The 26591-nt window shown below is 47.4% G+C and overlaps 2 protein-coding genes across 2 annotated transcripts in view; one reads left to right on the top strand and one right to left on the bottom strand.

Annotated features, from left to right (window-relative positions):
- The window catches only part of CSUI_005792 (uncharacterized protein), a gene marked incomplete at its 5' end in the record, with an annotated part of 11201 nt that extends 1924 nt beyond the window's left edge, over nt 1-9277 (top strand). The window contains 5 exons of the mRNA XM_068065962.1: nt 52-134; nt 393-569; nt 1258-1374; nt 2466-2540; nt 3499-9277. Of these exons, the coding sequence (XP_067922062.1) occupies nt 52-134; nt 393-569; nt 1258-1374; nt 2466-2540; nt 3499-7611 (4565 nt within the window). The remainder of the gene's footprint in view (nt 1-51; nt 135-392; nt 570-1257; nt 1375-2465; nt 2541-3498) is intronic.
- Nucleotides 9278-9901: 624 nt separating this feature from the next.
- Nucleotides 9902-24739, bottom strand: CSUI_005791 (uncharacterized protein). Its single transcript, XM_068065961.1, has 11 exons — nt 22972-24739; nt 22134-22179; nt 21223-21301; nt 19947-20599; nt 16949-19419; nt 16066-16821; nt 15122-15339; nt 14268-14694; nt 13637-13775; nt 12361-12493; nt 9902-11599 (listed from the first exon to the last, which is right to left on the bottom strand). The coding sequence occupies exons 1-11, from the start codon at nt 23105-23107 to the stop codon at nt 10715-10717; spliced, it is 5943 nt and encodes a 1980-aa protein (XP_067922061.1). The 5' UTR covers nt 23108-24739; the 3' UTR covers nt 9902-10714.
- Between the last annotated feature and the right edge of the window lie 1852 nt (nt 24740-26591).

Raw genomic sequence — 26591 nt, 5'->3', positions numbered from 1 at the left:
GAGGGAAAGAAGAAGAAAGTACAGAACTTGAAAGACTCATGGAGCTTGAAGGTGAAGCAATACGAAGAAAAAGAGAAATCCAAGATGCACTACATAGAGAAGATCTCGAGGCTATGCTTAGCAATGTCCAACAGGTGAAGACCGTTTTTCTCCATATATGTATATCCACCACTCTTTCCGTAACATCTCCCACTGAGCCGCTCTATGCCATTGTGAATGCATTCTTTCTACTATGGCGATTCTTGCCTGTGTAAGTGCATTGCAGTGCTTCTCAATCTCACCACCTCTTCTCGATTCTTTCCTAGCATTCTGTAGACGGCTGGGGTAGCGGGTGTAACTTGTGCAAGTGAGTCCTGTTCTTCTTCGTCTCGCCCCTTTTCTTTTCTGTTCAGGTCAAGCATTTCCTTGTGGTGAAGCTACGTGAATGCGAAGCGGCTCTGTTAGCTACAGCACGAGAAAGAGACGATTTAGAGGAGTCGCTCCGGCAGCTAGGGTCGAGTCTGCAAGAGAAGGAAGCTCAACGTGAAGAGACCTTACAAGCTCTTCAAGCTCGCAGCCGACAACAAGAGGTACGGTCTGTAGGAAGTACCTGACGCGGAGGGGAAGAAGAATTTCTCTTTCTGAAGCTCAGAATAGCGGTTTCAGAGTCGTTGCCTTTCTTCGGTTAACAGCATGTAGACTTTCTGCTTGGTACTATTTTCATTTCTTCTTCGGAGTACTCGCCTATCTTCCTTGTCGGCGGAGTATCGGGTGCCTGTCATATGCATTGTAGAACATCTCGGCCTTTCATGTATGACGCCGAGAGAATGAGTATGTAAGTAGACACGCCCGCCTTGTGTATGTATTGCGCTGACATGCCACATCGTATACGGTGTGTGCGAGTTCGCATCGTGTATCAACGAATATCTGTGCATAGGTTGGTATAGGAAAGAGCACCTCAACATCTATCTATCTATCTATCTATCTATCTATGGTCAGGGTATGCTCATGTTGCATGTACGTACAAACCATGTAACGGAGCCTCAGCCATCATCCGTGTCATAGAGGGAGAAGGTGAAGGCCGAGGAGAGAGTTATGTGGTTCTTGCTTCAAGTTTTCCCAGTCTCTTTTCCGAGGATGAGAGCCGTCTTGCTATTTGCTTCGTGCTGCTTCACTTTCACAAGAAGGATATCAAGTGCTCCCTTGGGTGATAGGAGACGCACTGTTTTCATCCCCCCTACAGTGTAACTCTTGGTGTGTTTGTGTATTTTTCTCGAGACGGAGCTTGACGAGTTAAGAGCCGAAGTGTCGCGGCTTCGTGAACAGGAGGAGAAGCTACAGGGGGAAATCACTCAACTCAAAGACGAGCGAACCCTTTTAAGGGCAGAAGTCCATGTAAGACCAAGTGGATTCTATCGATCGCTTCCCTTGATTCTTCCGTTGTTCTCTTACCTCCCATTCTTTCCTGTCTCCTTCACCGTTGTATATGGGTTCTCTACCGCTCTCTTGTCTGTCTTCCACGGGTGGTCTATGGTTGTTTGGCAAGGGGCACATGCAAGTGATGTCATTCTTGATGGTCAAAGGAAGGACGTGAGGATGATAGGCGTAGGAAGTTTCTTTCTGGCTTTTCTTCCGCTGATCATCTTTGAGCTTAGGTTTCTGGGGGACTCAGTCTCTTCTTCTCTCATTTCATCTTAAGCCTCATTTCCTTCCTACGCCGCACTGCACTCTCATTCACGGGACTCTCGTACAGACACACGTTGTGTTTTAGTATTCGCGGAGATAAGACAGACACAGCATACTCGAATTATGTATTTGTTTGTGTGTACATGTATGTATATATACATACATATATGTAAGCATGCGAATGTGATGAGTATGGTGAGCTGGAGAGGACGAACTCAGATCAGGGAAGAACGAAGGCGTCGCACTTCAGCTTGGGGAGACGTGAAGTCATGTATTGGGGCTTCTTTCTCTTGCATTTTTCCCTAGTCTTGTCTTTGATGGGTCGAATGGAGGACAGCACCTCTTTTCTTATGAGAATTCTCTCTAGCGAGTTCCCTATGATCTTGTAGGACACTCAGCTGACAAGCATGAAGAATCTGAAGACCATAAGGGTGTGCGATGAGGTGTCGTAGTGGAGAGATTCGTAGTGTCTTGGGTCTCTTAGTGTTTACTACGGTTTGAACCTAGCATCATGTAGGCAATCTGACAACCAGATCTCCTGACTGTGATATGTGCAAGCTCTCTTACATCACTTTCCCCACTTTCCTTTCATTATTCATCTCAGGAGGGTAAGCTACTACAGACGTAGATAGGCGGCACCCAGTTGCTTTGAAGGCGATGGTGAAGGAGGTCGGAATCCCTAGGTGTAGGTAGCTACGTTCCTCTCTTTCTCAACAACAATTGATCAACATGGCTAAAACCTCTATGTTCATCTTTTCCTGCGTACGAATATATTTCTTCTCCTGCCTTTCTGTTTGAAGGATCGTATGGCAGCTAATAGTCTCGCGTCGGAAAAACTTCATCGGTCGATCCAGCAGTTGAAAGACGAAAAGAAGGTGCGAGAAAGAATGTCTTATACATTGTTTTGGAACAGTTTTGACACCATCTTCCCTTCCCTTTCCTCATTCTCTTCAGAGGTCACACGAAATCTCTCTTCCATAGTATATCTGTGTATAGATGTATGTTTATACACGAGAGACCGAGCGTCAGGGTCCAAGTCCGTTAGAGAATTTCTTCTTTTTCTTCTCTTTTTCGTCTTGGAGAAATCACATTTCGATTTGATCGTAGATATGGTGATTTGAGAGGGCTCTCACCTTCTGAGATTTTGCTAGCCCGATCTCTCCTTCGGTACTCTCAAGATCATCATTCCTCAGACTTTGATCTTCTTCTGCGCGTGTATGTGTCTGTCTAGGATCTAGGGAAGTGCGTTTTTCACATTTCAATGACTTGTATATATATACGGCGATATAGAAGCATATATGTACATACGTACATTGGAATGGACTCTCCTTTCTCCGTCTTCGTTAAGGAAACGTGATCGACAGCGTTTACCAGCATCTCTTCTGTTCTTTTGTATACAGGGATAGAGTCTGTGGGATCGGTGCTTTGACGTCCTTTCGAAAAGCTCCTTTGTATTTTACTGGAAAAGTAGTTACTCATATGGGTGAGATAGTTGCTAACTTGTGAGGAGCTTTTATGTCTCACCAAGTAATGTCCACCTACTGTTGTTCTACTTTTCTTCTTTCGTTTCTTTGGTCAACGTGAAGGGGGAATGTGCTTTCACCTCTCTAGAACTAAAATGTCTTTCCTTCTGTAGTTCACGACCTCGTAGCTCAAGATCTTCAGATGAAAGCATCTGAACGAATCTCATCTTTAGTCGTCTTAGCATCTTCGCGGCCGATTCGTGAAGTATAACAGGGGCCATCAGAGAATTCAACTTCTCTATTCATGTAGGTTAGTTATCTGCTTCTTTCATTTCCTTTCTCTCTTTCGGAATATCTCTTTCTTTGTCAGATTTTGGTACGTGAAGTGGTGTCTCTTCGACGGGCTCTAGCCGAATCTCGACAAGAGCTAGCTGACGCCCTGGCCCGTGTTGATGAGCTGGAATCTTTCATTCCATCTTCTTCTCCTCCTTCACCAAAGACCTCACCAATCATTCGTCCCTACTATCCTCTTTCGTCTCCAGCTCATCTTCAGTCCCCCGCACTTAACTCTGTTAAACAGACCAAAACAGAAGAAGAAGATCTCAACGATCACAGGTCAGTGGCTGACCCTGCATGCAGTTATAATCAAACTTCTCCTCGTATGTCCGCCTTTGAAGTGGAGAAGAAGGAACCGACGGAGAATGACCACAGAGATGGAAAGAGAAGAATGATGACGAAGAACGAAGATTCTTGCGACGTTGGTATGATCAGAAAGGATGTCGACAGAAACTCTGAGGAAGAGAAGAGCAGTACGGTCTTAGGAAAACTTGTAGTTGGGGGGCTCCTCTCCCCGCATCGGGTCTTCTCTTCTTCGTCGTCTTCTTTTTATCCTTTTCCTTGTACATGTCGAGCTGTCTTTACATCAAGTGCAGAGAAGAACACAAGTCCTTTGCACGAACTACAGCCCGCATGCGATTTCGGTGGTAGTGATGAGGAAAGCGAAAGAGTTCATTCGGGTGGCTATGTCCCTCGTGGACGCTTGGATTCTCTCTTTAGACAAGGCATCGGAAGAGAGACGACCGCGGCTTCCTTCTCTTCCAAGCGTCGCGCCTTCTCTCTTTCGTGCTCTCGCCGTCCTCGGAGTTGTCGCCTGTCTTGTAACGAGAGGGAAGGAGAGAAGGTAATGAAGGTTTCAAGGTCGTCTTCAAGACCCTCAGAGATGGCGTTCCGTCGTCCATCCTTTCGCTTCCCTCGTGAAGGCAATCGATGTGTAGAACCCGCAATGTCGAGTCGTGATCGAGCATCGATTGTTTCAGATAGCTGCGTAATTGACAGGTCCTCTTCGTCCTCTGGATGTAGAGCAGACCGGAGTTTCTATATGGGAAGCTGTGGTGACAGCGTAAGAGATACCAATGAGGAGAGGGGAAGAAGACACTCTCTAGGGGATGTAAGTGGTTTGAAGAATAGGCGGCATTCTAGACGGGGAAGGCAACCACAACTACAGGAAGGAGATAAGAATTCAAAGTTATCAAAAGGAAGTTCTGTTCGTGCATTTAGTTCTGCATCTATGTCTAGATTTCATGACTCAGGTGTATATACACCTCCTGATCAGAAATCTGTTGGAAGTCGCAGTGGAAAGAGTTGCCATTCTTCCTCGGTTTCGAGGGGTCGTGTTTCTACTGCAGCATCTTCTCCGTCTCTGAAAGAAGCTAGCTGTCGAAGAATTCAACGCAGTGATCTCTCCGGTTCTCTGCCTTCTTCGTACACCAGAGGTGGTGGCGTCAGAGATAGACGCGAGGAAGGAGATGATACCAGGCCATTCTTAAATGAGAGGGGAGAGAGGCTTAAGCTCTCAAAAGAAGAGATTGCTGGTAGTTTTAGCCTCTTCCCGGACAGAAACTCTCCCCCATTAACTCAGCCTCATTCTTGTTCGCATATGAGCGATGGAATACCGGCAAGAGTTGGTGAGCTAGAGAGAAAGACTTCTCGACGTGCTGATGAATGTGAGACTGAAGAGAACGTAGGAGGGGCTGGTGGTAAAGGGACAGCTTTGGAAGTCGCGGAGAGAGTAGGGGGTGCTCTGGCTGCGGGTGTTTCTCGTGTTTGGCAGCATCTTGAACATGCGCTAACAGTTGAGGAAACTTTGATCATTGATCATTCCGGTGTATATACACCTGATGGGGTTTGTGTAGAGAGAATTCATCCTCCTCCTGGAGACGGCTATAGAAGAACTCAACCGGAGAATGGTACAGATCCGAATTCTGCTAAGACAACTCACGCATCAAGCGCGACGCCATTCTTCTCTAATGTTGGCAAGTATTTCTCACCTGATACCTTTCTTGGTGGAGGAGAGGGACTGCCTCTTCAACAAGGTAGGAGTAGGAAAGGAGTTCCAAGGCGAGATACGACGGGGTGCGGTGGAGATGAAGTCGAACTGGGAGAGAAGCAAAGGAAGATGAGGGAGCAGCAAGAAGCGAAGAAGATTTCTTCTAGCAGAGCATCTAAGGACTTTGGTGGTGGTCGTCGCCTTATCTCATCTCTTACCTTTAGATCTGTCTCAGCGAATCCTAGTTCTTCTGCTCTCCTTTACACCACTCTGGATCAACCCCGTCTACCCTCTAATCTATCCGAGAAGGAAGAAGAAGTCGAGCGGGCTGCTGACAGCATAACGGGTACAGGAGATATAGTTGTCATGCTATCTGAGAGCGAGGGAGAAGGGGAGCCAGGAGATCTGAACTCTGATGGAAGGAGGAAGGCTTCACGTAGACAGGAGAGAGGGTTATTTGATCATTCACATTTTTCTCAGAAGAATCGAAGACGACATAGTAATACTATTGGTTCGAGTAATCTCACCAGTAAAGTCCTTGGAAGTTCTCTAAGTGATGCTGTGTGCTCTGTTTGGCATGCTGCGCAGGAAGCCCTATCCGATTCATCACTTCTTCATATGCCTAATCAGCATCCTCACTTCTCGATTTTACCTCCTGGTCACGATGATCCTCTTTGTAGTTACTCATCTACTAAGGTCATTTCAGGAAGTCACCCTGAACGACGTACTTCTCCAGGAGGGGGTACGACTCAGCGCGATGTAGACCTACATTCCCCTATTTGTAATGGGGAAACACCAGCAGGGGTAACGGTAAGATACATCCCTCCGCATAGTAGGTTGTCAGCATGGGAGCAGCTATTACAACGTCATAGAGAGGCACAGGATATGCCTCTCTTCGGCAGTACTCCTTATCCTATGTCTGCTGGCCTTCTATCCAAGAAGGCTCGGTCACACACTCATTCACAAGCCGCACCCCCGGGCCCTACGTCGAAGTCTGCTGTGGCCGTGCAAGTGACGCAAAGGAAGAGGGGTGAGGAGCCAGCAGGTGATGCTTATAGGTTTGGAATCAAAAGAGGAGACCAGCGCCAGAAGGATCAAGAAGGAGGAGGAGGTCTGTGGGTCTCTCATCCGGAAGGGAACGTTGATGATGCGACTGTGAGTGAGCGTGCGGTGAAGGCATTTAGTAGAGGGGGAAGAACAGAAAGAGAGGGCAGGGACTATAGTAAGAGAGATTCTGTCGGATTGATAAGAAGAACAGCAAAGGTTGTAGATATGGCCGTGAAAGATACAACCGCGAACAAAGAAAGTCAAGGCCGTCTATATTTCAAGGATTGTCTAAGAAGATCAGCGAGCGCAGAAGATTATCAGATAGAACACGAAAGAAGACAGAATTCTCAGGCGGCACCTCGGGAAGAGAAAAGAAGGAAGACAGAGAACAAGGGGGGTACGAAAGATTATGGTGTGAAGAAGGATGGAGAAGAGGAGTTTGATCCGGGTCTTATAAAAGATGATAGAAGAAAGGCAAGGGACATAAACAGCGAAACTATAGGCAAGAAAGACATCTGCGAGGCGGATGCGCCCAGCTGTACTATTCCGGGAAGGAAAGTACACGGAAGCGGTGATGGAGGAAGTGACGAGGGCGAAGAAGGTAGATCAGAGACCGACGGGAGGAGACATGAGGAGAAGGGTGTGCAAGAAAAAGAGGAAGACATCAACGAGGAGGGTAAGAGACTTTTACATGATGAAAAAGCTTCTTCTGCACTAGGTTCGACTGCCATCGAGGTGCACGTCATATCCGGGTGTGGCGAGAGTCCTTTGTCTGCTCTAGAGGATGGTTCAAAAGACTTGAGAGAGGATACGCCCGTGTCTCCGTCATCACCTCGGGACCAGGTGTCCGCTGGGCAAGAAGACAAGGCGACAGTTTTCAGTGATAAGGAGACACCCCTGGTCAGTGGCGGAAGTCCCGTAACAGAACTACCCGAGGAAGCGACGAACATAGACGCACATCCAGACAGGAATGAACCAGCTGTCGAAGACCAAGATCATGAGAAGAAAGAGGATGACGTATCAGTCCAGCCTGGGGGGTTGCAGAAGTCTAGTGAGGAAGAATTCGCGCAGAGACAGGAGAAAGATGAAGGCGAGCTGAGTATGAGCTGAAGATATGGATGACAACAATGAGGAGACAAGAGGAAGAGAGGCAGGTTTTCGGGAAGGATAGAAGGGGAGTGAAGAAGAAGGCCAAAGTGTATTGTGAGTGGGTGAGAGATCTCCTCGACATCATGTAGAAGGACCAGGTGATAGACGAGAAAAAGCCACAAGGATATGGCACGGGGGAGCACTACTGTATAACTAGAAGCGTGCGAATTTCTTCGAGATCAGCACGCGGACTGAAGAAGGTGTGATCGAGGTCGAAGATAGTGAAGGAGAGGGAGTGAGTGAACAAGAAGGTCTTCAAAAGAGGAGAGAAGAGCAGCAAAGGAGTTAAAGTAAGAAGGATTCTGTTGGGAAGAGCGGGGAAGGGTAAGGAATACAAATCATGGGACTGCAGTGGGGTGTACCGACAGAGGTACCTGTCCAGTCAAGGCAGGACGGATGGCCGTAATAGCTGATCCTGTGGGCGGGATTTCGGCTATGACAGAAAAGCGCGCTGTAAGGGGTTACATTTGTTTACTGAGGTGCTCTTGAGTTTTCATTCGCTTGCTCTCTACCGGAATCTCCCGTCCACCCCTCTGTAGTGTTTTGTTAGTCTAGTGCTTCATCTCTCTTGTCGTTGCGAGAGTAGAGTAGTCGGAGGGGACGGAAATCCATTTTTGCTCAGCTCGCCTTCCTGGACAGGCTGTTCAAGGGTTTCGGGGTGTATGTACACCTCGGATCTGGAGTTCGCTGGGTTGCCAGTTGGTGGTTTTATCCAGTCGTCCCAGACCGGAGTGCCACCGCTTCTCTACATCTCAACACGGAGTATTGCGGCGAAAACAGGAAAGTGCTTGCTTTTCTCTGCATGGAGCGAAGATTCCCCTTAACCTAAGACACGCGTGACTTTGCCTGCTGCTACTGCTGCTGCAGATATGCAACCGGCGAGTGTCCGGCTTGCACTCTAGCACGAGAGATTGTTTAGTCTGTCTTTTTCTGAGCTGTGATTCGTCTTCGTTTCTTATAATAGTTCTTCGCGCTCTCATCAACTCGGAGTCTACACAGCTTCTTTCCGCCCTTCCTTTGCTCAAGCCCGTGCCTGTACGTACGAGCGAGATTTCTCACGGTGACCGATCGTGGAGTTGATAGACTTCCGCCCTCCTCATTTCGTGTGAGATGGTTCGCTTTCGATAGTTTCTCCCAGACAGGTAGGAAGGGAGGAGGGCTCACATTCACTTCGTTTGGCAAACCCGTGCATTCGGGGAGGGCCCTATGTATTCTAGAGATGTCTCTTCGGGGTGGAGAGCGTCGTCTCCCACTGTTCAGGTACAGTCTGGTTTTCAAGTGGGTATCTTGTTGGTAATAAGGGCCTTACAGAAGTCTCGGCTTCTTTGGTAATGATCTTCTGCAAGGTAGTCGCGAAGGAGAAGTCGGGTTGATGGACTTTCTTCTTCTCTATCAGCGAAAACTTTCAGTCTTTTCAAAGTTTCTACCGAGGTTTCTTCCTTCGAGCGCTCCACGTTCCTGCTTCTCCCCGTTTATCGGTGCGGTGATGATTTTTAGCAAGACTGAACACTACGTCTTTACGCTTACATACGCACATGCCACACGGTTCTCCCGTGGTGCAGGGGAACACGAATGGAGACATTCATTCTTCAACTACGCCGACGTCCGATCTGGAGAGAACTGAGAGATAGTCTGAAGTGACTACAAACTATCCTCTCTTATCTCACTGCCTCCCATCAAAAGACGAGACAGAACGAACCGGTGTTTGCGTCGTTCTCTTCGACTGTGTGTGATAGTAATGATAGGTGAACTCTTAGGCTACACACATTTCCGTGACCTGTCGGGAGTCTGGGGAGCCAGGCATCCATGTCTATCTAGCATAAACTACTCACTATCACGCTCACCCTTATCTGCATGTTCCCTTGCTCCCCGTCGAGGAGGTACCTCCTGAGAATGACACCATAGCAGGGTTTAGTTCGACAGCCTCCGTGGACTGCTTTGGCGGTACTTGCGACATCCACAACCGGCCCCGGTATGCATCGCATGTCTAGGCAAATATACTCTCTATTTGTCGTTTGTGTGACAGAGGGAAGTCAAGAAAGCACGAAGCTAAAGCCCTGTTCACATGTAAACATATATATATATATATATATCTTCATATGTGAAGGTGAAGATGTCTACAGATTTCGTGTTGCAAGCGCCTATCTCTCCACCATGTAAAGAGACAATTCATTAAGCACCGTGACTCTTCACAAGAATAGGAGGCGTCCAGCGAGCCGGCCCGTCTCCGGTGAATCGTAGACAGCAATTTGCTTCGTTTATCGATTGACTGATTCAAAGTCTTTCGACAGGAAAAACTTCATGAATCTGTTACTATAGGTTCCAAAACTCGCGTCGCCTGCAATCGCCCGGCACAGAGACAGATAGACAGGTAGAACCACGGAGACGGATGGATAGATAGACCGATAGACAAATACCCAGATAAAAGACGGACTTCATCCCTTAGAGGCTTCGCCTCAGGAAGAGAAAGCAAGAGGGAAGGAAGAGAATCTCTCTCCTGAAACACATTCTTCCTTCGCATCTCCCGTTCGCGCCTTTGGAGACCAATCGAAAGAGGTCGCCGTCGCATGTTGATCTAGTTGGAGAGAAGGGAAAGAAGGGTACAAAAAACGAAACCACAGATAATAAGGATCAAATGGAGACGCCTACTGCATTCAACAACTTTATCGTTTCCTCGGTGTCTTTCTGAAGGACTCTTAGAGATACACACCATTCACATATAGCTTGCAAGACGGTAGACCTTGTTGATGATGGTTGCCAGGGAAGAAAGATGGTATGAAGTCAAACCCTTTTTTGTGAGTACAGCATGAACAGGTAGACAGCTTCGTGTCACTCTTCCTTCAGTAACGACTGTCATGGTTTGACTGATGTCTGAGCATCATCAGAAGATGACGCTACAATGAGAAGTAGATGAAATGTGATGCCTATTTCTGTACAGTAACAGTGGTATCATCAGAAGATGCCGTTAGGACAAGAAGAGGATAGATCTGATGCCTATTTCCGTGTAGTACTCTCGGCGGTGAGTTCTATATGAAAATCTTCCGAATGGTAACCTTGGTATTCCTCATACATACTTCAAAGTAGAGCCAGGCGTCGCAGCTACAGCAGAAGCTGAAGGTGCTCCAGAGGCCATGAGGACTTCATCATCCATGAGAATCTCAGCAAGCGCTTCAGCAAGACTCTGTCTTAGTGAAGCATCCACACATCGAATTTCTACCCTGGCGCATGCTGCAGTCGTATTCGAGACTGTGTAGAGAGCTGTATCCAGAGCGGCTGAGGGAAGAGCTCCAAGTGAACCTGCCGCTGCTAAACTTAGAAGTTCTACCCGAAGTAATACACATGGTGACAGGGGGGATGACGATGATGGTAGAAGACGGTGTTGGTTTCTCTTTGATTCAGAGTTTACATGTTTTCTTCTTGTTGCATTACGATGTTTCTCTTTCTTGGTCTTCTTCTTCTTGTTCTTCTTATTCTTCTTCGATGATGGTGACGAAGATCGATAGCTTTTCTTGCCAGAGAAAGAAAAGCGGTCTCCATCTTCATCGTCAAGTTCTACCTGATTCTTTTCTTCTTCGTCTTCCGAGGAAGACGGAGAAGATGAAGAAGTAAATGAAGAATCTAGAGAAGTTGACGAAGACGTAAAGGCAGACAAACCTTGATCTTGATCTTCACTTAGAGTACGTCTTACATGGGAGGAAGGTGACAGATATGGATTCTTTATCAGAGACGTGTTCTCGGAGCTGACAGATATCATACTTCCTCCTCCAGCTATAGGAAAGAAGCCTGAAGCTACAACGTTACGACTCGAAGATCGGTCAACACTCGGAAGACTTCTTAAAGTCCCACCTAAGGTGCATGCTGTCAACAAGGCTCCATAGGGAGAAGAAGCATCTCGAGTTAGAGACGTAGGGGAAGAGAAAAACTTTGCTTTCAGACGGTCACAAATAAACTGTAAGAAAGAAAGATAGTACACACAGACACACACCCTATGCACATCGAGAGAACTAAGCACCAGATACTACGTGAGATAGATACCTTTCCAAGGTCGAAAATGAGCATCTTAAAGATCTCGAACCTGATCCAAATGACGATCATCGCCTTCACACAAAACTTTCAGATGGATTCGTTATCTATCTATCTATCTAGGTATCTATCGCTCTTGAATCTATCTATCACGGGTAACAATGAAAGGTGTTAACTGCCCTTCGTGATATGCATCTAGGTAGAAGAGGGGGCCGCTCAAGCACGTACTAACTCTGACGGTCTCCTGTATTGAAATCAACTAATACCGAGATTGATAAGGATCCTCCTGCAGCAGACCTCACAGTATATCGTATACCGGTCGATAGACTAGCAATCCCTATGAGAGGCGCGAGGCACTCCTACCGTTGACGAAAGGAAGAGAGGACTTTAGACACGGACCGAGATGGCAAGAGAGGAGTTGGTAAAACCCAAGTGAAGCAAGAGTGAAGAATCCCTTCTCATCCTTCCATCAAGTGTACGTCTATCAAATTAGCTGCCTCTCTCTTCCTCCTTGAGCTTTCACGCACCCTAGACAATGTCACCTCTTCACCTCTATAAAGAGGGACAGCAGAATAATTTTAGCGAACCAAGTATCTTGCTCGTGATCGCTAACTCTCCCTCCTCTTCATGCTATGATATGCCATCTGTCTGTCTGTCTGCGCTTGTATAATCTCTTCTCCATCTTACACTTATCGAATTCGGAGATAGATCCTCCCAGGCCTTCACGAATCGCCGTGGACGAAGGGACAGGGGCAGGCAGAAAGCCGCAGCAGGGAGAGGTAAACGCAGTCGAATCTCTTTACGTACTGAGTCGGATAGCCTGCATTGGACAGAGGAAGGTGAGACGAGGGAGAGAGGAAAAAAGACAAGGAAGAGATAGATGGAAAGTTGTGAATTTTTTTGAAAAGATGTGTACTTCACAGTCTTTCACAGAGACTGAGGTCTTTTTCCTGAAGACAAATCTTGCGAGGCCACGAAGAGATTCTTCCTCTTCTTCGCAAGCAGATCTCTTTGACACCAGATGCATGTTATCTCTCAGATAAGCGACCAAGAGGAAGACGGGGAAAGAACGGAGACTTGGCACGCGAGGAATACAGAAAGCAATGATATGAAGAGATGCTCGGGGTGTATGTACAGATCCTAGATGTGTATGTGGACGGTAGAGACATTGAAACTTTCTGTTTTGACAACTGGCTCAGCGTCATTTCCACCTGGATGGTGAATGACCCGCCTCCAACCTCCACCGTTGTTGCGGTTCGTCTAACAAACCAACCTCCCCCTGTCCACAGTCATGAGATCCTACTGGTTCTTATCATGTCTCAGATCCTACTGTCAGGTTTACCATACACCCATATCTTCGCTACTTTTTTGCTGCCGTAGCTAAAGAGGCAGATGCTTCACTGGTCGTGCATGCATACACATACCTGCATATGAATGAGGGAGTTGATGGCTGGTAAGAACACTCTATCATACATCCCTATCTACTGATCGTTTCGAAGATGGATACTCCTCTTGAAGTGCACTTGTCTCCAGGTATATCCATCACGCTTCTCTCCTCTTCACACGGAGAAGGTAAGAGAGAGATTGTTTCCTAACAATCCATATCAGTCTCTATGGAAGGTGTGTACATACTACGATACCGATGAATGTACAGATTACTCCTCTCTACCGCAATGATACACTCGTCGTTCACAGGATTACCCACCAGACAAAAAGAAGACCCGGAGGAAATATCCTCTTGAGTGAAATGAAATGAACGCCTATATGAAAGTTCAGCAGCCTTTATCTAGGACTGTTTCTCCTTCTACGTCTAATCGTGACCGGCAAAGGAACTATAGAATCCACAGGTGTGACTGGTGCCCCGTGTGAATGAATGCATGGACAGAGATAGAGAGAGAGAAGTTTCTACGGTAGATCATAACAGGTCCTTTACATTGAAGGTAGGCGTCAAGGATCGACTCACAGACAAGAAAGGCGGATGACAGGAATATCGCGATAAGGCTTGGATACAAGCATACACCCGAAAACGGTGATAGGAGCCTCTCGTGGGAGAAGAACACCTTGAGAAATACCATCCTTTTCGAGCATAATAACTGCACCTTCTGGCAAAAAAGGAAAGTCAGGAGCATCAGGCAAAGAACGGAAATTCATCGAAACCTCAGAGTGAAGAAAAATTCTTAAGACGGAGCTCGACAGTGCGTATACACCACCCTGTACGCTGAGGCATCGAATAGAAAAGCAGCTGCCGGCCGAGGGCGTTCTCCTCCTCACTATGAACATTCGCTTATCCACTATGACCTAGAACGGGAGCCGCCATAGGTCTCTCCTTACTACGAGTGAAGAAAAAGGAGTAAATACATACACGACCACGACGGCGCACAGGCCAAAGTCTGCATAAGAGAGAAAAAGGAAGAAGTAGTCAAGCCATTCGAGCATGAGAGAGACAGGAAAACAAGCAAAAACCAACACCAGATGAGAAGAGAAATCCTCCGAAGACCCCTAGAAGAGCGACTGCCTTTCCCCTCATCGATACTTCGATTCATGAGGCACTGGCGGGTCGGAGACGGGTCTCGACTGTCTACACATCATCTTACGTGTTCCTAGGACATCTTTCCCCAAGTGTAGCTCAACATCCTGAAGAGCCTGGCCAGAAGCTGTTTGCAGCGTCAAAGCAAAAACACAACCGACAGCTCCCCCGCTGGAGTAGTTCCCACGAGAGGATGGGGAGGAAGCCGAATGACTGAGTTCATCTGGCCCTTCGAGACCTCGCAATTGATATCGGTCTCCTTCTGATATGGCACCATGGCAGCATGCGCTACCTGCTGCGACACCCGCTGCTAGGGCTGCTTCAAGGGAAGAAGAAGGAGAAGCCAAAGCGTATCTCCCTGCCATACTTCGAAGCAGAGCTCGGCGAGCTGCATCGACAGCCGTTTTAGCTGAAGAGAGGAGAGACGAAGATGAGAAGAAGGGAGAAAGAGAAGAAGACTTAGAAAGCGAAAAGAAGCGACGAGACCAGAAAACCTGAAGAATCAAAGAGAAAGAAAAACACACATGCTAAGGCATTTCTGTGGTCAAAACACACATGGGAAAAGGGAGGTAAAACGGACCTCCGAAAAGAAGACATGAGATACATAGGAATAAACAGGAAGAACAATAACAAAAAGGCAATCACACAGAGTGAAGCAATACCATATTTATCTATCTATCCACCTTGAATCTATCTATCTATCTATCACAACCAGTCAGTCAGTCTATCTAGATATCTATCTATCTAGGCACCCACCTGTATTTACAAATCTGTCTTCCTGTCCGTCTTGTCGATCTAGATACATACGTACTTACGAATGTTCACGGCGTCGTATAGCTATATATATATATATATAAACATATATACATACATACATGTACATAGATGTGCACGTGGAGTAACGGATTGGAGAGAGTTTACTTGTATAGCATCCGTTTCATAGAGGAGAAGGTTGAGGTGCTGAGGTCCTGAGCGAGAGGTGAGAAGAGAGCTTTGATAGAGAGACGAGACGATCTGGTGATGGAGAAGAGAACATGACGACGGCTGGAGCGGAAGAAGAGGAAAGAGGGATGATAAGACCCGTCCAGAAGATAGACTCCCTGAGGATGGCCGAATGATCTGTTGCAGTGAAGAAAGGACTTCACAAAGAGGAAGAAACACACACCAGCACTCGCACAGGTCCAACACATGAGAAAAAAAAACCTCCGTCCATCTTTTACACATACACAAAGACCATCTCCCACTCTAAGACCATCTCCCACGTAGTTTCGATATATAGTTCACGTGTATATGTATGTGTCGGAATGGTGGATGAGCTGAGGAAGGAGATACCAGTACACTTCGAAGCTGAGACATATAGACTTCAATGGAATACGGGGCCTCCCGCTTTAGCCTGCATAGCTCCACCCTGGGTGACGATGTAGGAATGAACGTTCCTCAGTGTATGTGGAGTAGGTACACCTTGGTGGCGTATGAAATCTTTCGAAGTCATCGCTCGAGGACATCCAGTGCAGAATCATAGCTGAGCGTCAAAGTCTACTCCTATGTATACATGTATATACATATATATCCGTGTATATATATATATATATATATATTTTCATATATGTAAGGGGTTGATTTAAATGGAGTAGTCTATGGTGTACAGTAGAGAAGAGTTTAGAAGAGGAAAAGCGTAGCTAAAAGGGATGGAGGCAGACAGAAACGATCGAGAAGTTATATGTGAGGCCTCTCAGACAAATCTTTATCCAGTAGCCATGCATGAAAGACATAAGAGATATAGGTCGATGTACATGGCGTGGATTAGAATAGCAGGAGGTGAAAACACCGCATGATCGATGCGTTGGTATTCTTCTCCTTTATACCTGTGGGAGTTAATCGCCACGCTTCTTCAGATGTTGGTTCCAGCTCTGTAGGCGCCTTCATGTCGGTATCCATCTCCGTGTCTGTATTATCTCCTTCTTCATCTACATCAGTCATGTCATGTGTACGTACACCCCCCCGCTGCTTATTTCCACGGACGTGCATGCTGTTGTTGTTTCTCAGCTTAGTTGTTTCATACACCCCGGGTCTTCCCACCCCCCTCCCTTCACGACGAGTCGCTTCTCGAATAAGAGCCGAATGGAGCTGCTGTCCTGGTATTCTTTTCCTATTCAACAAGTCAAGCTTTTCTCTCTTTCCATCTCCTTCGAGACTCTCGCCTTCTGGATAGTCTGTTAAAGCAAGAACAGATGACGGCGAAAGAAGTTTCTTCTTCCGTTCATCTGTCTCTACAGTTGCCTCCTTCTCCCCTCTACTCTTAAGAAAAGAAGATCGCTTATACCTCCACCCGGCATCTAACATCGCTATAGACTTATCATCTCCTGCCTCGTCTCTTCTTCTTTCGTAGTCTTCTTCTTCTTTCCTTCCACCAGCACCACCAGGATGGTGATAAAAATAATACGAAGAAACATCACCACTCCATACCTCCCCCCCTAAACCTAGACCATCTATGTTGACATTGCCCCCTTTGCCTCCGTTCCTTAGGTAGAATGCTAGAGCTAAAAGCTGTCTCTGTTGCTCCCTATTACTTGTCTGAGAGGCCGATAGCTGTTCCTTCACAAGTTCAGTGAATTCTTCAGCTTCAACAAGATCATCTCTCAATCGATCACATCGTTTTCTTTGTATGAAGACTTGGGCGTTGTAGCAAGNNTCTTTCTCTCCATTTCTCTATCTCCGCCTTTTGACTGTGGATGACTCGTTCAAGACGTTGGCATTCATTATCTCGTTCATATAAAGCTTCCTGGTATTCCTTCCTCTTTTCTTTCTGGGACTCTCGAGCCTCTTTCTTCACACTTGCTAACGCTTCTGCAGATGAGCGCTGATGTGTCTCGAGATCCTCTTGAAGCTTCTTCTGTTTAGCTAAAGCTTCTGCTAAGGTCTTCCCGAGTTGACTATTGTAATCACGTGCTTCCTTAAGCTGCGATTGAAGTAATCCTTCTCTCTGCAAAGAAGCCGAGAGAAGATTTTGAGTCTGTTGTAGTTGCTGAGCAAGCTGTTCAAGTTCTTGTGCCCGAGTTGCGATCTGATTCTGAAGAGCTATCAATGCCACAGTTGCGGGGTGACCGCCCTCTCCTGGTAAAGCAAGAGGAACCCCCCCCCCTTGACCTCCTACCTGTCCTGGTGTGGTTGACTCGGAGAAAGCCGCCGCTAGTCCTCCTTCTCCAGCACCCCCGGGGCCTCCTCCTGCGGTCCCCTCATTGAAGAATACGCCAGGCTGTCCATTAGCGTTCTGAGATAACATCATCCCACCTCCTATCCAAGAAGAAGAAGAAGCTTTATGATGATCATCTCCACCTTCTTCAGCCCCCCCCCCTGTCCCTAACATATGAGGCCCATGCTGCCCTACTTCACTTCCTGGCCCTCCTCCTCCGCCTTCGCCTTTCTTGTTTGCAAAGCCCCTCCCCGTAAGACTGCGTATAACCATCATGTCTTGCTGAAAGAAGTAGTCGCCATCATATCCTCCATGAGAATGATGTTGCTCTTGAAGCTGCTTCGAAATAGAAGAAAACTTCTTCTTTGTCAAGAGTAAAGACAGACTTAGACTCCCTCCTGTATTTCCCCCACGAGGGCACCTTAAGGGCACATTTAACTTCTCTGTTTGACCTAATAGAAGATCATCTAAAGCTATAGATGCTACAGCTACCACTAGGGAAGATGATGGAGAAGAATGAGGTGTACCTACAGATGAAGGGAGGTATCCATCTCCTCCACCCAGAGATGATGATGTCTGTTGGGTTTCACCGCGATCACCATGTGGGTCTAGAATCTCGATGATAAGCGAAATAGAGGTTGGGAAGTAATGTGAAAGAGGAATAGATCGGGACAGTTTCTTTTGTCGATTGATGAATCGAATCAAAGGAAATAGAAAACTTTCTTGCCATACACATTCCCCGCTACTATTACTACTATGCTGACGGGAGACGAGAATTGACGAGATCCGACGACTGCTATTCTGATCCATATTCGATTCTCCACCCCTACTATACGCCCCGCTTCGTAGTAGATGATTTGTGTGGTTGCCGAGCCTTCCTCCTGAGAGTCCTTTCCCACCCGGTCCCGAGAAGAAAGGATCATCCGGACTGTGAAAGGGCGTGTGACTGTTCTCCTGGTTAGATGATGGCGGCATGAGATACATGGCTACCTGATACATCCCTGATGGAGTGACAGGAAGAAAGAAAGCTTTGTGGATCATAACTTCTAGAAGAGGTATGGATGAAGGTGTGGATGAGGAATCTGTATAGAAAGCATCGTTACTTTCCGTCGTTTTCTGTCTCCGTGAATCGCCGTCCCTTGATCTCCTACCCCCCCGTCCTCCTTCTCCCCGTCCTTTCTTCCGTCTCCCAAGAGAACCCTCACCCTCATCAAACGCATAGAACGACAGAGATGAAGAAGCAGGGCGAGCCCGCGACATCATGCCAGAGGTCGAGGTGGAGGTATCTCCTTCTTTATCACCTGAAGAATCACTCGAGTCATCATCAGCATTATCTTCCACCTCTTCATCATCGTCAACATCTTGGTAGTGTCTGCTATCTTCTCCTCGTTTGCTGTCTTTGTCTTCAGGAGAAGAAAACCTTACAGAGTATCGACGCTTCCCTTGAACTTCTCCAGCGAAATGCCCTCCTCCTCTCTTCCTACCTTTCTCACTCACCATGATACCGGGGCGCCCTGTGAAAGACGATGACGATGGCGGCTCTCCAGCCAGAAAGCCGCTATCAGAATTCTTTCTATCGTAGTAGTAGCCCCCCTGACTTTCGGAAGGGTTCAAATCATCGCCGAGACCTATCAAATCATGAGAGGAGTCGTCGTCATACTTATCCTCTCTCTTAGTTTTTCGATTTCTCTTCTTCTCCTGATGATAACGATACGAACCCGCATCGTCTACATCATTGTCTGTCTCATCACGATCTTCTCGGATCCCCTCCTTCGCGCTCCTCTCCTCTTTCTCTCCACCGTCAGGATCATCGCCACCTCCATCCCAAGAAGCAAATGAAGCCCAAGCAGATGATGAGAATGAACTCTCGCTAGTTTTCTTCTTCTCCTTTCTTCCTCTCCCTCCCCCCCTCCAGAATGACGACGACGAGAAGGCGACGTCCTCTCTCTCTTCATCGTCAGTCATATCCCCGGACTGATGTTTAGATCTTCCACGGGATTTCTTCCCCGTCTTTTTATCGCCGCTCCTGAGAAGACAAAGCACCAAAGAACATATTGTGAAAGGTTACGGGTAAGGCAACGACCTAAACAGAAGCGAAGCTCAATAATGGAGGGCTTGAATACAAGTTCACTGTGTTTCTCTTATGTTTGGCTATAAGAGAAGCTAGGGGGGTTCATGTCTCTCTTTGTGACCCGTACACAGCGGAAAAGAAGATGGGGGCATTCACAGTTGACAGACAGACAGGCTCTCGATCTCTCCGAGACAGGCACCGACAAATGAAGAAAGATCATCATCACTATGGGCCGCAGCGACCAGAGGAACTTCCACCTCGTGGCGACTTGTATACGTACACCCGACGCATAGATCCAGTGTATTCAGAAGAGCTAGAGCTGAGAAGAGAGACAAGAATGAGAAAGACCGATCTGTAGGACAAGACAGACAAAGCGTGTGCTTGTGATCCTGACCACGCTCTGTCTTCATTTTCTTCAGATCACTTCCTCTGCTACCGCTCTCTTGTCTACATCCTGTGTCTTCTCTAGAAAACGCCCATACCTGTCATCCGGGTTGTTCCTTTCACTCATCCCCCCCCATCTCCACCCTTTTCCTTGGTCTTCTTCGTCATGATCTTCTCCACCCCGTGAACCTGCGAAGAAATCATCGGTGGTTTCGATCGGCTCATCATCGAGCCATCGTTGACCCCAGTCTTCAAGTATGATGCTGCCTTTGACTTTCTTTTTCTTTTTCTCTCCTTCTCCAGGATCTTCTTTATTCCTTCTAGTACTTCTTCTTAACGCTGGCTTCTTAGTATCTTCAGGTGCATGCAGGTCGTCATCCTCTCCTAGAACAGTTTCAGTGGCTCCACCGAACTTTTTTGTAGACGAGGTCTGACCTCGCCTACGACTCTTCGAATGACTTGGACTTCCCCCCCCCCTCTCCTGATCTCTCCTCTTCTTTCCTTTCTTCTCATCTGCAGATGATGAAAAGGATTGTCGGCTTGTATCGGCACCTGTACCTGGAGGAGTCGCTGTGCTAGCTGTTGTATCTTCACCTCGATCATATGCAGAAGAGTCTGGATAAGAAAATCTGGACCGAGAGCTCGTCTCCCCCACTATAGCACCTGCATGTGTGCGTCCACCCCCGCTGTTCTTCTCGGAAGACAGCAGTGTCTCGTAGATCGAGATGCTCTCTGCTAGCATATCCAAGACCTGCCCCAATATACACCAAGAGGTATCAGAGGAGACTAACCGAGTGAGGAAAAGAAAGAGGTTTTGTTCTCGGGAGAATCGAAGACAAGACACGGAAGAAAGTTTTAGAAACACTGGATCTACTTGTAAGGAGGAGATTAGAAACAGGGGGGAGAACAGAATGAAGAGAGAAAGAAGACCGCAGATAGGACGAAAGCAAGGTGACTGAGAAAGAAAGGCCAGATACCTATTGACGTTACATGGATGAGGAGACCATCCGGAAAGGATCTGCTCTACTCCAAATACACAGCACCCAGACCGTCAAGTCAAATCCTATACTAGGCCCCTGGGAAAAGGCTCCAAAGAGATGGAAAGAAACCTCATTTCTTGGTGAGAGTATCTTATACACTAGATGTAGACTCTGAATGGTCTTCTAGACTACGTAGTACAAATCCGTGCTGGCGGGGTCATGCAGAAGCGCAAGCAAGTTTTTGTGTTGCCCTTCTCTGTGGATCCACGAGATCTCCTTTGTTGCCTCTATCTCGAGGAGGAGACGCGTCAGAAGGAATAGTATGACGGGAGAAGATCGACAAGTAAAGGAGAAGAAGAAGAAAAGAAGAGAACAACACAACAGGAGAGCTTACTCCAGATATCTGATCGTATTTCTTCATTTCGTTTTTATCCACAGCCTCAGTTGCCACAGCGGCCAAACGCTTTTGCTCCCTGAGCGCATGCGAACCCCAAGAAGTCTCTGGAGAATGAAATTCGATTCAGCAATCCATGGAGAAAAGATACACCCATATACAGATGCATGGATACATAGGTATATACATATACTGATAGCTGGATAGATAGACTAAACATAGATAGATAGATGACAGACAGATAGGTAGATCAATTGACGATCAACAGATAGATTGATACATTTCCGTACAGGGTGGAGAGACCGCTGCCTGAATACACATTACCAAGAAGAACATGCAGACCCATGGACGAGGTAGAGACACAAGAAGTACACAAGAAAACCACAACACCAGACAACCATATGCAGGCAAAGAAGGCATGCAGGTACTTACATCCACTCCTTCTCTGGAGGTCTACATACACGTATATGAACACATGTATACAGCCGTAAAGGCGTGTGCAGCGACCGAGCCGTGAGAAGCGATACTGAGTACTGACAGGGAAAATGAGAGATCTCTCCTCCCTCGGTGCTGTGGCCACTGTGGAAAACTCCTCTTCCTTTCGTACACTCTCATGAGAAAAGACAACGAGCACCCAGCCTTCGAACGGGAGAGGCCTTCTCCATGGAAGGGATACCGATGGCAAGATATACAGTCAGGCTAAGTGCAGAAGAGAACTGCAGTGGAGACTATGTACAGAGAGAAAACATCCCTCTGGCCTGTGTAGTGTGTCTCTACGTGCCCTCTTCCCTCCTCATCTTCCGGGGCGGTAGGAACAAAAATACACATATGTACGGATGTGTCGGTGAGGTGTACGGGGAAGCCAAGAGATGAATAGATCTTTGTTAAAAAGAGATTCTTCGACGGCTTACGTGCGGCAATTCTCGAAGAGCTCCTGAACTGTTGGATCCGTAGGACCTGTACGTACACCAGGGAAGCAAGAGTAGACTGCAACTTGTCTTCGAATGGTGAGAAGAAACTTTTCTCTTCTTCGTTTTAGTTAAGGAAGGAGCAGGAGTCTTCTGATCTTCCGCAGTAAGAGCTGGACAAAGACCGTTGACTTATATGGCTGTGGCAAATGCTAGGGTTTAGAGAGAAAATCCCTCTCCGTTTTATACACAGCTTGAACGGAAGTGCTTGGGGGTATGAATCAAAATATACTTGAAGAGCAGAACACATATATATGATAGAGGTAATACGTAGATACTCATGCCCTAATACATGTCCATCCATCATATATATGCTTGTACGTACATACACAAAGAGATGCATATCCTCTGTTCACGTAACTAAATCAGTCTCTGAGCATACACCCCGCGCACGTCCACTGTTTCTCGGCGTACATACACAGGAAAAGCCACAGCAGAGAAGATAGAAATCCATCCCCACTCGATGGGAATGGATTTCCATCTTCTTTGATAATACGAAGACCCACTGCAGGACAACTTCTTGCGGGTGTAGTAAACCATAAGTGTGCCATATGCCAATGCCAACGGTTTTGCAACCCAGCCAACACTATTAAGCAGCCTTGAAGTCGTAAGATACCGAGATAGATACCATGCTCTGACGATACGTGGTTGAGAGACCGGGTTGATCTTAACCTCGAATTGGTGCTGCCAAAGAAGCATGCTAAGCTACCTCTAGACAACACATAGCTGTAGACACACATCGACAGACAAGTAAACATCATATTGTGTCTTTTCTTCCTACCATAGCCCTGTGTCATTTCCTTGAGCTGAATAGCCATGATTTTCGACATGTCTAGATCTATGTCGCCTACAGCCTCATCAGAGAGACCGTTCGCCTTTGCAGCACCTCCGCTGCCAGGCGCTTTGCCACCCTCCATGTCCGTTAGAGAGAGGAGAAAAAGAGAACACGGAAGCTAGGAAAAAAGGAAACAGGGGGTGAAGAGATCATCGACAGCAGCAGGATAAGAAGGAGGAAGGACAGAAGATGCTAAACCCGCCTCGGACAGGAGACAAAGTGAAGATCCATACGAAGAGAGAAAGAGAAACCATGGAAGAAAACGTGTGGGGAAAGGAAGAGGCGAAAAGATCTTATATCATCGTCAAAAAGGTGAAAAGAGACGGTAGACATATGCTTGATGAAGTCGACAGGCGATAAGTAAAGAAACCATAAGAAAGAAAGCGTCTTGCCTTGCACCTCGACTTATGAAGGAAGGGGCTAGGCAAGAAAAGGAAAGAAGTAGTAAAGACGAGAAATGACATGCGATGAAAACCGTTACGGTGAACTGAAGATGAAGGAAATCCAGATATTAGGAAGGATACGAAGCGTAGATGCAATATTGTAGGAAACAAAGTATAGAGATGAAGCCACTCGACTCCTGTGTCTCTTCTTTGACAGACAGAGCTTGAATCGAGTGTAGTGAACGTGGATCCTGCGGCAAGACTTCTCTTCGTTCCTGTGTGGGCAGAACCAAAGCACAAGATCTTAAGGCGCTCTTGTCAACGTTCTATAAGAAGATGGAGAGAGAGAAAAGTAGCGTCACATCGGACATGGCCTCCCCCCATCTTCGCGACGGAGGGCTGTTAGGGGAAAGAAGACCAGGAGTGAGGGGTCTTGAACCAAGAGAGACCCCCCCCCAACAAAGGAAAGCATTCCTCTTGGACTGTATTAAAGGTAGGCTTGAGGTATTGCTATCAACTGGTTTCAGAGAAGGATGAAGAGGATGACGATGCCTTCAGATGGATGTCCTTAGGGACAGAGGACGGAGAAAAAAAAACATGTTTCTCTCAGCTGTAAAGAGAGAATCCACATGAAACATGAAGAGGAGAAAAAGGAGAAGAAGAAAGAGAAAAGGAAGGGGAAGAAGCTTCCTCCCGCCGCGATCACTCGACATAGCTTTGTGATGAGTGACGGCGAGCGATTCGGAAGGTGAAACCCATGTACGGGATCGAGACGAAAGCCTCTGAGGACAGAGGACTCATCCTTCAAGCCGAGTAGATTACCCAGAGCAAAAGCAGAGGCCCCTAAAAGGGAATCTCTTCCCACGAACGAATCACAAAGCCCTCTGTACATGGGCCAGCAAAAGCATGCAATGCAACCAAACTTCGTGAGCGCCACGAAACAAAAGAACTTTCAAAAAAGGGAATTCCTCCCCTGAATTGTAACTGGAGAGAAGTTTCTTTGGTTATCTTTCTCGAGGGCCGAACTTTATTGCTTTCGTTTCTTCGGTGCTTCTTCTTTTCCTCCGCCATCTGAGCAGGTACACCGGCAAAGTTGAAGCTAGCTACAGCCACTATGTTCCATGGGGGTGCCAGATGGAGTGAAACCTCTCGTGGTCCTTCGGATAGCAGCGGGCGACAGAAAAAAAGGGAATCGAACATAAGCGGAGTATGGATTTCTGAGCACGTAGCGAAACCGCTGAGGATGTCTTGGGCGGACAAAGTAGAGAATGCCGTCTTGGCGTAAGTTATCTCAGCTGTGTATGATGGCAAGTGAAGACAAAGCTCGGAAGACAGATATAGTACAAACCGGAACGAGGTTCCAGAGCTGTCGCTAGTGTGTGCGGACGTCGGACACCTCGCGGTGTGTGCTTACGGTGAACAGTTGTAGGAAGATGGATAGACTAGCTGTTACGCAGTTTGGAGGAAGTCGTGCAGTCCGCGGACGAATCGCGGACAGATAGACAGACAGACGCCCGACCGTGGTCACGGAGGCAGTTGAGTGACCGTAGAAAATCGTATGACTATAGAGGACGCTTGTGCCTTGGAAACGAACCGAGAACTAGGAGGAACAGCAAAGATACATCTGTACGAGAGACACTACACTTCGTGGGGTGTGCACACGGTCACATGCTTTTACCAGCCAAAATCTTCTTCTCTCAAGGAAGTCAGCTCACTTCTCGCACAGGGGCAGGTACCGCGGTTGCCGCCGGACTTAGAACCCTAAAGATTCTGTCCGATTATTGAACGGATGCACAACACGTGTTTCGATTGCCGGGGGAGACACAACCGGCTCACCATCGGTCGTACACTAACCGGCGGGACGGCACAGGGGACGGCTCCGCACAGTCGAGCCGCAGGTGTCACAGAAGGCCTTCATGGGCAAAGGACAGGGTATCCCATACGGGGACACAGAATACTGCGCTGGCTGTTGACTTCCCGAACAAAGCAAGACAGTGTGTCTCCCGAACTTGCACGTGGCCCTATCGAACACGGACCAAAACTGGTGCGCCCCAGTCCCAAGGCCAGCGGCCTCCCCAGCAGCCATCTCCGAAGGTTCAGAAAGCCGTAGCAGTGGTACGGAGGTGAAGGTGACCGACCGTGGCTCGCTCCGTACTCAACCGCTGGAGTGTTACAAGAGCTTCACAGTCTGCAAGTGCTCGTCGGGGTGCTTCCGGTACACCTTCTGCGGTTCCTGTTCCATGAAGACCTTGAAACTGTTGGACTGGCGGGTAGTATGCTAGTGCCCCGATCTGAGGGGATTAGGGGTCGTGCGAACCCGGAAGGAGATACGCTTGAAACATGAATAGAACATGCTTTTGTTGTCTAAGTGAATTATACTGCTTTCCCCATATAGTGAGAGGAGTAAAAAACTCTTGTGGCAGAGTTCGATGCGCTGGTGCTCTTATTAGGGAGGCAGAAAAAAAGACCTCAGGGAGTGTTCGAGGATAAAAGCTCCTCTCCTTGTTCGATTTTGTCTCCTTACGCGTGTAGTGTTTTCGTGCTCTGAAGAATGCTACAACGAACGCCGCCACTGTGGTAACCCGTATGACTGGCGAATGTTTCGTAGCGCCACAACCAGTTGGAAACACCAGGCAGCATGAACACCAGTGAGCGAACTATTACAGGGACATGCTAGGTATTCTAGAACTTGCACACGACGATCACGTTGGCTAGACGCATGCCAACCGAATCCGTCGTCCTGGTACCTTGATAAAGATCGCAAGGGTCCTTGTGTGACCAGGGGCTCTACCTTGACTGAATTGGTTTTTCCGCTGTACTGACTGCGATTGCTGAGCGTCCCAACTGCACGATGAGAACAACAGCTATTTGCGACTGAGGGCGTAAGGGTTCTCCAGACTTGTAAAATCCCCCACAGATCCCACGCGGGAGACTTCAGGCAGCAGTCAAGTCGACAAAAGACATCAGCAGTTGTTCTCTACCGAAAAGAGCAAGATACGGAGGTCCTCCACACCCGGAAACAAAGGCAATCCTTCACGTGAAGGGTAACGAACATATAGTTGCCCGGCCGTTAGTAAAAGCGAGAGTCGTATACCCGGGCGACGCAGTCAACATTAGGAGCACGTTTCATCGACGGAAAACTCGCTCCAAAGCGAGGAAAAAGGTGGAAATCGAATGCTGCAA

The sequence above is a fragment of the Cystoisospora suis genome (assembly GCF_002600585.1).
Source record: "Cystoisospora suis strain Wien I chromosome Unknown contig_2810, whole genome shotgun sequence".
NCBI classification, from domain to species: Eukaryota; Apicomplexa; class Conoidasida; order Eucoccidiorida; family Sarcocystidae; genus Cystoisospora; species Cystoisospora suis.
This window is presented reverse-complemented; position numbering and strand designations above follow the sequence as displayed.